This window comes from Lithobates pipiens, unplaced genomic scaffold, assembly GCF_037356315.1.
Source record: "Lithobates pipiens isolate NorthernLeopardFrog02 unplaced genomic scaffold, aLitPip1_a1.2 Scaffold_23, whole genome shotgun sequence".
Taxonomy (NCBI): domain Eukaryota; kingdom Metazoa; phylum Chordata; class Amphibia; order Anura; family Ranidae; genus Lithobates; species Lithobates pipiens.
In genome coordinates, this window is record NW_027507785.1 from 184,646,166 (window position 1) to 184,657,340 (window position 11,175).

At 40.4% G+C, this 11,175-nt stretch overlaps 1 protein-coding gene across 1 annotated transcript; it reads right to left on the reverse strand.

Moving 5' to 3' along the window:
* Window positions 1-4,832: 4,832 nt before the first annotated feature.
* Window positions 4,833-5,655, reverse strand: LOC143928068 (small ribosomal subunit protein eS6). Its single transcript, XM_077452678.1, has one exon. It carries the CDS (start codon window positions 5,601-5,603, stop codon window positions 4,854-4,856), a length of 750 nt encoding a protein of 249 aa, XP_077308804.1. The 5' UTR covers window positions 5,604-5,655; the 3' UTR covers window positions 4,833-4,853.
* Window positions 5,656-11,175: the final 5,520 nt, after the last annotated feature.

The window sequence follows — 11,175 nt, forward strand, 5'->3', positions numbered from 1 at the left end:
CCCCCCCCCCCCTTAATAGTATCCCAAATGGTCTGTGTGTCCTTTAACTGGATCCCCCCCCCCCCCACTTAATATAATTCCAACTAGTCTGTGTGTCCTTAAATTAATGTTGAATTATATATTGTATTTTTAACCCACTTCAACCCTGGAATGATTTTCCCCCTTCCTGACCTTCAGCACTTTTTTGGGTGATTTGGCAGTGCGTTGTTTGAATTGACAATTGTGCTTCCTTGTAACATGGCTCCTCCTAGTAAATTATCTTCATTTTATTAGCACAAATAGATGTTTTATTTGGTTGTCTTTGATCACCTCTGCTTTTTGATTTTTGGCGATTAACCACCAACAAAACCAAAACGCATTTTTCAAAATATGCATTATTTTTCACTTTTCGCTCTAAGAAATATAGGCCCAAAAATATATCACCCTGATTTTTTTGGACATCATTTTATGCTGATACGTATTCTTAGTAAACAAATTTGTTCAAATGAATCGCAATAAGCGTTTATTGATTGTTTTGTGCAAAAGTTCTATCGTTTCGTAAATATGGTCTATTTTGCTGGCATTTGTAAAATCTTGCCATTTTTGAAAATAGTAATGGCGGTGCTAACGGTTTTTTTGTTTTTTCTTGTGACTGCCACATTATGGTGGACACATTGGCCAATTTCCATACATTTTTGGAACCATTGTCATTAATACAGTGATCAATGCTGTAAAAAATTGTATTGATTACTGTAAAAATGTCACATGCAGTGAAGGTGTTATTAAGCACAAGGGGGCCGAGGAATGGTTTAAAGTGTGTTCTGGGTGAGTGTTTATTAACTGTCTGGGGGATGGGCTAGCAGTGACCTGACCCTGATCACTGCTCCCGATGACAGGGAGCAGACGATCGGTGTCCTGTGACTAGGCAGAAGCGGGAAATAAAGTTTGTGTTGTAATGTACAATGTTTAATGTGCAAAAGTACTTATTTTTGTTTTTTCTGCTTTGCCTCCCCAGTTTCCTTCATCGCCACAGGAATGGCAGACTGTGGCATCCCATTTTGCCACCCGTTGGGACTTTCCGAACTGCGGTGGTGCGATAGATGGGAAGCACGTCCACATTGTGCCACCACCCCATTCGGGGTCGTACTATTATAACTACAAGGGGTTTCACAGTATTGTGTTAATGGCGGTGGTGTCGGCACAGTATGAATTTCTGTATGTGGACGTGGGGAAGAATGGCCGTATGTCTGATGGAGGAGTCTTCGCCCAGACGGAGTTCTACCGCCGTCTACAGACAGGTGGACTGGGATTGCCACCTGATTCCGAGAATGTTGAAGAACTCCCCTTCGTCTTCATAGCTGATGAAGCTTTCGCTCTGGACGACCACGTCATGAGGCCATTCCCCCAAAGAACCCTCACCCCGGAGAGGAGGGTTTTCAACTACCGGCTGGCCAGAGCAAGAAGAGTTGTGGAAAATGCGTTTGGAATAATGGCCAGCCGGTTCCGTGTTTTTCTGACTCCTATTAACCTAGCCGAATACAAACTGAACCATGTAGTACTTACGTGCTGCATTTTGCACAACTTTTTAAATAAAAACTCTACAAATTATTTGTCAACAATAGTGCCTGAGGCTGGACTTGTTCCTGAATCTCTGACAGGCCTGGATACTGGCCGTACTGGCTTGGCCCCCCAAAGTGCCCGTGAAGTTCGTCAAAGATATGTCACTTATTTTAACGGTAGGGGGGCCATTGCAATGCCACAGAATCTTTAATTTTTAAAACCAGTAAAATAATAAAAGAACATCAAATCTGAATTTTGTTTTCTTGCTTGCTTTTGGTTTGTGCTGTCTCCTATGTTATCCTAGTGCACTTGTAGTGCCAAGTGTATTTTCATTAATTAAATAAGGCCCATTGTCACTGGATACACAAAATCACTTTTCACAAACTGGTATTGAGCATTGAAAGAATACGCCACACATTGTTGATTGTTCAAAATTTTAATTTGGCCACATTCACATGTGCCATTGAATATTTATATATATATATTTTTTTTTGGGGTTAATTTAACTTTCTTTGAAAAACATTTTTTCTTTTCCTTTTTTTTTTAATTTTTAAAAAACTTTTTTTTTTTATTTTTTTTTTTGTTTTCTTTTTCTTAAAAAAATATGAAAAATGTAACAACAATCAGCCACAATATTTATAATTTAGGAAGTAACAATCTTTTAAGTAAAACAAGGGAAATGAAGAACATGATCGATATTATGGAGAAACTGATTATATTCTCCCCAAAATATCGATCATGTTCTTCATTTCCTGCTGCATATTGTCAATCCGATTCTTCATGAGATCCAGGCTAGTTCGCATGGCATCTATTTCCCCATTCCAGCCCATTATCTGGCCAATCAGCCTTTGTGCGCTGTCACTGGAAAACGGGGCCCTTTCCACAACCAGAACATCACCTACAATAGATGGTAAAAATTGGGTCAAAAAATATGCAGTCATACAATGATTTCAACAAGCTGGGGTGTCAGACACTCACCTGGTGGGGTGCCCATCTCCCCTACTTCCTCCACCTCTCCTTCCTCAACCTCTCCTTCCTCGACATCCTCGGGGGGGGGGGCACTGGTGCTTGGAAATGTGTCCCTTTCCACAACCAGAACATCACCTAAAATAGATGTAAAAACATGTGTTTTGAAATATGCAGGTATACATCGATTACCTGAAGCTGTGGTGTCAGACACTCACCTGGTGGGGTGCCCATCTCCTCTCCTTCCTCCACCTCTCCTTCCTCCACATGCACATCCACGGGGGGGATGGGGCTAACCTCACATTCATGCTGGCAAGGGTGGCGGTCCCTGGGATCCTGCTTTGTGAGTCTTTTCTCCCCTATGAGAAATTAACAAACAAAAAGGTATACTTTAGCACACAGATATTTAAGGCCAGAACTAGGAAGATGAAACCTTGATTAGAAGTGTTGTACAATTGTCGGTTTATGAAGAGATGCAAAATGTGAAGACATGATAAATCAATTCACTTTGCCAAAAACTACAATAATTTGCTTTTTGTGCCAAGTTTCACACCTGCCCAACCCCCCCCCCCCCAAGTATACCAAGGAACCCCGTGTGGTTTACCCTAATAAATGTTCTCTGGTGTCCCACACTTTTGCTCATGAGTGCAGATGTGTTTTTACCCAGCTGCCAAGTGTCCTCTCCTTCAATTACACTGAATGTTCTTTTCTAGTCATTGTATTTTGAAACACATGTCCTAATCTTTTTTTGGTTCCTAAAAATTACACAGCAAAAAAATGAGGATTAAACCCTGTATCATAAACGAGGTTTGCCACGAACAACTTACGAGGGTTTGTTAATAACGATACGATTATTACTGTATCCAACATGAAAGCAGCAATTTTTTACATTGTACAAAGGTAAAGCATATGGATCAGTATGCAATAATCATAAAATAGGAACACACGACAAGTACTTACTTTTTTTAAGAACTTTCTTGATCCTTCTGTACTGATCCGGCTCCCTCAATTTAAGGTCGGACCACCGTTTCCTCAATTGGTCTTTTGACCGCCGTACCCCAAAACGATTGTGCAGGGTCTTAACTACTTTGGCCATGATTCTGGCCTTGTGCAAGTTCGGATGGGTGTATGGTCCATGCTTGCCATCATAATCCTTACTTCGCAAGATTGCCACCATCTCCACCATCTCTTCAAATGCCATATTTGAGGCCTTAAATCTCCTCTTTCCAGATTGGGACGCTTGTGGCTCCGGGGATTCGTGACTACTGGAGTCGTTAATATCAAGCACCTGTTGTGTTTCCGCCATGTTTCTCCTACTGCGCACCGTAGAGAAAAGGGGGCGGGAAATATTCTTGGAAAAGAACGTCATGGGCGGGCAACGCAGGCGTGGTTCTACGCGTACGCACTGGATATTACGCCAAAATGCACATGTCGTACGTATGTTATGTACGCAGAAAAGGGCGGGAAAACAAAAACTTGACTAAAAGAACGTCATGGGCGGGCAACGCAGGCGTGGTTCTACATGTACGCACTGGATATTACGCCAAATTGCACATGTCGTACGTACGTTATGTGCGCAGAAAAGGGCGGGAAAACAAAAACTTGACTAAAAGAACGTCATGGGCGGGCAACGCAGGCGTAGTTCTACGCGTACGCACTGGATATTACGACAAATTGCACATGTCGTATGTTCTTTCGTACGTTATGTGTGCAGAAAGGGGCGGGAAAACAAAAACTTGACTAAAAGAACGTCATGGGCAGGCAACGCAGGCGTAGTTCTACGCGTACGCACTGGATATTACGACAAATTGCACATGTCGTATGTTCTTTCGTACGTTATGTGCGCAGAAAGGGGTGGGAAAACAAAAACTTGACCAAAAGAACGTCATGGGCGGGCAACGCAGGCGTAGTTCTACGCGTACGCACTGGATATTACGACAAATTGCACATGTCGTATGTTCTTTCGTACGTTATGTGCGCAGAAAGGGGCGGGAAAACAAAAACTTGACTAAAAGAACGTCATGGGCGGGCAACGCAGGCGTAGTTCTACGCGTACACACTGGATATTACCACAAATTGCACATGTTGTATGTTCTTTTGTACGTTATGTGCGCAGAAAGGGGCGGGAAAACAAAAACTTGACCAAAAGAACGTCATGGGCGGGCAACGCAGGCGTAGTTCTACGCGTGCGCACTGTATATAACGACAAAATGCACATGTCATATGTTCTTTTGAGAAAATAGGAACGGAAGTTGGGAGCAAGCAAAACGAAGGTAAGTTTTTTTTTTTTTTTTTTTATTTTTGTTTTTTTTTTCATTTACAACAAGTTTATTTTAAACCATGAGGCTTTATTTCTGGCTGGATTCAGATTTAGATGTGGAGGCTCTCAGTGATGAAAGTCTACGCCTCTTGGCAATCTGTTCCTGGCGCTTCTCCTTTGCTTCCTTTGTTCTCTTAGCAAGGAGCTTGGCATACTCTGATGCTTCCTCCTTATTCTTCTGAGTGCGCTGCTTCTTCAGGGCAATACGTCTGCGCTTGTGTTGAAGAACTCTAGGTGTTACAAGACGCTGGATCTTGGGGGCCTTAGTCCTGGCCTTCTTCCCTTCCTTAGCAAGAGGCTTTCTAACCACATATTGGCGCACATCATCTTCTTTGGACAGGTTGAAGAGCTTGCGGATTCTGCTTGCCCTTTTAGGACCCAAACGACGTGGAACAGTGTTGTCTGTGAGGCCAGGGATGTCCTTCTCACCTTTCCTGACAATCACCAAGTTCAACACACTTAAGTTGGCATCTACAATACAACCACGCACAGACTTGCGTTTGCGCTCACCAGTCCTCCTGGGGCGGTAACAGGAGTGACCCTTACTCAATAGCAGACGAACACGGCCATGGGTGAGAACTCCCTGTTTCATAGGGAAACCTTGCTTATCGTTGCCTCCACTGATGCGCACAACATATCCCTTCCATTCCTCACCCAAAGGATCAGCTGAAACTTCTGTGGCCATGCGTTTCTCATAAAAAGTACGCAGTTTGCGTTCATCGTCAACTTCAATCAGCTTCTGGCAGCCAGTAGCTGGGAAAGAGATATTAAGCTTCATGTCTGCACAGCCTATCTCAGGTCCCCCGCCGGAAAGAGGCCGAACTTCCGTGCAGCGAGCTCACATCGAAGGTAAGTTTAAACAAATTCCCCAAATAAGTGGCATATCCTGCTTAGAGATTGGGGTCTATATTGGGCTAAGACTAGGAGAGTCTGAGCTAACATTATTGTTTTTGGCTTGTGTATTGTCTTTCAGAAAAATGATTCAGAAATTTAAGGATCCTGAATTTTTGAGTCTATTTATTGACAAATACAAAGAGATGACAAATCTGTGGCAAGTCAAGCACATTGATTATTATAATAAACCAGTAAGGAGGGCAACACTGGAGAAATTTCTGACATTTGTGCAGACTTGGATCCCCAGAGGCAGACGTGGACTTTGTGGAAAAGAAAATTCAAATATTGTGAAATATGTACCGAAAGGAGAATAAGAAAATCCAGAAATCCAAAACATCAGGAGCAGCACCAGGTGCTGTGTATGTACCCAGGCTGTGGTACTTTGACAAACTATGGTTTATTGGCGACCAGAGTAAAGCCAGGGAATCGCTTTCAACTCTTCCCTCCACCCTTCCCTGCAGCATTCCCTCCACCTCAGCAGAGGCTGATGAGCAAGCTGAGCCTTCCATCCTGGAAGAAGCGGATGCACCCAGCTGGAGCCAGGTATTTTGTTACAATAAATAGTGATATTCATAATATTAATGATGTTAACTAGATGTTATAATTTAAACGCTATTATTGATGTTAAAAAAAAACAAAACATTTTGACATATCAATTTACAGTAGTGGCCACAAATGTTTGTCACCAGCAGAAACAAGAAATAGTGGTGTCATAATGATACTCTTTTATATGTATTAACAGAATTTTGAAGTCAGGAGCTGAAAAATGTTTATGATTGATGAACAAAAAACTAAAACGATGTCCCTTTTTTATACACAGGATGAGCTCAGCCAGGAGGAAGGTGTGGAAAGTGGCAGGCAGGAGGAGGCTGGGCCCACTGTCAGCCAGGAGGTGGCCGGGCCCACTGTCAGCCAGGAGGTGGCCGGGCCCACTGTCAGCCAGGAGGTGGCCGGGCCCAGTAGAAGACTGACACAATCACAGGTGCCTCCCCTCCGTCTTCCAGCAAAAAGGCCAAAGAAAATGACAGTAACACAGGAGGAATCCCTGCGCCTCATTCGAGAGGCTACTAATGTGTTAAAGAGCCCCCCTGAAGCTGAAGAGGCCTATGGCTGCTACATCGCCAGCCGTCTGCAGCAATTGGAGATGGGCCAACGCCTCCAGTGTGAGAGACTCATTTTCTTGGCCTTGCAGAAGGGGCTGAGTGGCGAATTAACTGCCACCAGCGATATTGTGGAGCAAGTTCCTCCTGTTCCTCCTCCTCCTCCTCCTCCTGCCACAAGTACACCACCGGAGACACAGCCTCCCAGGAAGGCTGCAGGGAAGTCTGCAGGGAAGGGTGCAGTGAAGGGTGGAGCGAAGAGAAGAAAGTGCTGACCTGGCTTCACTCTGGTCTGACCAAAGACGCAGCCTGTTGTACCACAGCTTGGGGACATATATACCATCTGCTGCTGCTCTTGATGTCTGGGATTCTGGGACCATATTGTATTTCTCAATATTTGAATTTTCTTTTCCACAGAGTTTAATGTTTGCCCTGGGGCCAAAAGGCTACACAAATGTCACAAGTTTCTCCAGTGTTGCCTTCATTTTTTTTTGTTGAACCAGAATAAATGGATATATATTTTTTTAAATATAATTGCCTATGTGTTTTTTGGTCAAATACATTTCTAAAAGACAATGTGAAATTAACAAGGGACACTAACCTCCTTGAGGTTACAAAAAATAAATAAAAATTTTATTGTGGTAACTTGTCACCAGAATAAAAATAAAAAGGTTATTGTGGTAATGAAAAACACAAAAAAAAAATAAAGGTTTTTGGTGTTAACTTGGCAGAATAATTAAATATGGAGATCACAAGAAAAAAATTGGTAAAGAATTATACAAAAAATATGGAGGAAAAAATAAAAAAAAACTACCAAAAAAAAAAAAAAAAGGTTTTTGGTGTTAACTTGACAGAATAATTAAATATGGAGATCACAAGAAAAAAATTGGTAAAGAATTATACGAAAAATATGGAGGAAATTTTTTTTTAAAAAACTAACAAAAAAAAAAAACATTATTAATGAGATGGGGCTTTAAAATAAAAACAAGATCATTCATGAGATGAGGAGAAATAAGACAGAAATGTGTTTTGTGAGAACTCTGTGAGTGAATATGAGCAGCAAAGCAACTTCGTTCTTCTAGCATTATAAATAAAGACTTCGTTCTTCTAGCATTATAAAGAAGATGCGCTACATTTAAACGAGCACAGAATTTGCAGCATGACGAATGTGCTACTTCCAATAGGAACTGGAGTTTTACAAGACCGAGCACTTCTGTCTCGTACTTGCTTCAGAGCATGCGTCGTTTTAGGTCTGTCGGAAAAGCATACAGAGGAGCGGACTTCTACATCGGAACTGGGTCCGACGGAGTTCCGTCGGAAAAATTTGAAGCATGTTCCATTTTCTAAAGTCCGTCAGACTTTTGAGAATCAAAAGTCCGTTGCAGCCCACACACGATCGAGTAGTCTGACGGACTCAGTCCGTCGGACTTTGGATGTTGAAAAGTCCGCTCGTGTGTACGCGGCATAAGGTTTCTCCTCCTCTCCCCATTGTAATTAATTACCATTAATTACTAATTTATATTATATTATATTTCAGGCACTTCCAATAAATTGCTCCTGATGAGTGGACCATCTTCCACAAAACACGTCAAGCCTATATATTTGCTGCCGTGCCACAGCATTATTGTATTCACCATGGGTGCCTATTTCTTGAGTCATTAACCCTACTTTGGTTTTATTTTATTTATTTACATATTGGGTGTAGTGTTGATGTTATTATCATTGATCAGATGCTACATTGTCTATTATGCTACTATTTATTAATAATGTGATTTAATAATACAATGTTTTATTGTGTATCATATGTATGGATTACAATGTTTGCATCATCACATGCACTATGCTTCCATGGGGTATTAATAATTATCCATCTTTTTTACTTTATGTTAATGACTCATTATGCCCTAGTGTTGTGTTTCATGTAAAGTCCCAATTGCCCCTCTTGCCCCTATTTCCCGTTCTGATTTCATACTACTGCGGATGGAGACCAATGTAATGTTGTTGTTGTCTCATGTAAAGTCCCAGCCCATTCTTTTTTGATTCATTAGTCAGACCATCTGGAATATGCAATTCAGTTTTGGTGCCAGTTCTCAAAAAGGATATCAGGGAATTGGAGAAAGTGCAGAGAAGGGCAACCAAACTGATAAGAGGCATGGAGGAGCTCAGCTATGATGAAATATTAGAGGAACTGAATGTATTCTCTCTTGAGATGAGGATATTAAGGGGGGATATGATCAACATGTGCAAATATATAAGTGGTCCATATTGTGAACTAGGTAATCACATAGGACAAGGGGGCACTCTTTACGTCTAGAGGAAAAGAGATTTCATCTCCAAATACGGAAAGGTTTCTTCACAGTAAGAGCTGTGAAAATGTGGAATTGACATCCCCGGAGGTGGTTCTGGCCAGCTCAGTAGATTGCTTTTAGAAAGGCCTACATTCTTGTTATCTTCTGCTTCACAACTATGTGCCACTTTGTGTTGGCCTAGCACATAAAATCACAAAAAAATGCATTTATGTTTTTGGTTGTAACATGTCAAAATGTGGAAAATGTAAACGAGTATGAACACTTTTTCAAGACATTTTAGAGGGATTTGTGTCTTTTTTCAACCTGACTGTGTAACTATGTAACTAAAAGGGGAGAGGTGCAAATAATCATAGATAGATAGATCTATATAATCTATCTATCTATATATATATATATATATATATATATATATATATATATATATATATATATATATATATATATATATATATATATATATATATATACATATACATATATATATATATATATATATTTTTTTTTTTTTTTTTGCAATAGGTTTTTGATAATCAACCTAATAACAGAAATAGAGGTCAATTTATTAAAGCATTTGAGATTGTTCACACAATATATTGTGTGAAGATTCACTTCAATTATCCAATAGGGCAGGGAGATGCAATTAGCGGACCTCCAGCTGTTGCAAAACTACAAGCCCCATTATGCTCTGCCTCTGGGTGTCATGCTTGTGGCTGTCAGAGTCTTGCAATGCCTCATGGGATTTGTAGTTCTACAACAGCTGGAGGTCCGCTAATTGCATATCCCTGCAATAGGGTAAAAATAAATTCCATGTTAACTTATTTCATCTGTACATGGTTGGATAATTTAAGGGAATATTCACTCATTTTATTGTGTGAACCATTCTCAAATCCTATAGTAAGTCAGCCACATAAAGTAAGCTGTAATAAATTCCAAATTAAAAATGTTTTCACGTGATCTCCCCCGTGTCAGCCAGTGGCAGCTGAAGGAGAGAAAAAAAGAGCGCTAGTAAAGACAGCAACTAGAAAAGCATGGAGTGGTGACCTCACCTATAGGTTTTAATGGCCCATCCATTGGCATCATTCCACCCTTTTACATGCTGACACAGACAGGGGAACTGGATCACATTACCCACTGCAGCAACCTAGATATATGGTATGCAAATAAATCTATGTTACACATGTTAGCATAGGTTTTAGGAGGAGTAAGGGAACATATTTAAGGCTAGGTGTAATTTGGAATTCCACTTTAATGTGCTATTGCTTGATATTTATCAACGTTGCGTAAGCAAACAAATCTGAAAATGATTCTTAAAAGCGAAATAGTGGCTTATACATTAAATTGTCCCAGGCAGACACTTGCAGATGGATGTCTGTAATTACCATAATGTACTGTTTATAATTACACAGATTTTTAGTGTATTGTTGTTACTATGAATATCAAAAGCTAATTTTGATGTTCATTAGGCAGCAATCCACAAAATCCCTTCAGGGCACATTTGATGAGTTTTCTATACAAGTGAGGTTGCCAGGAGCAGCATTATCTGAATGAGAATTCATCAGGACATGAATCAATTTTGTATTATTGGTAGACGCCAATGAATGAATTTACTCAGCATGTTGTTTTGTGGTGTTTGTTTCTGTTTAGAGATAATGAAAGGACAACCATTCACAATAGAAAGAATTTGTACGTACTAAGTATAGCATATTGTGTGAAAATAAACATAAACCTGTATTAAACACTGAAAACCCTTCCATACTGAAACTTAAGTTACAAAGATACATCCTGGAAACAAAATATACAGTGCGAAGGAAAAGATACTATAACCACTTAACCACTTGCTTACTGGGCACTTAAACCCCCTTCCTGCCCAGACCAATTTTCAGCTTTTAGAGCCGTCACTCTTTGAACAACAATAATACAACACTGTACCCAGATTAAATTTTCCCACAAATAGAGCTTTCTTTTGGTGGTATTTGATCACCTCTGGGGTTTTTTATTTTATCGCTAAAAAAATTAGAAAATCTGAAAATTTACAAAAAATACAAAA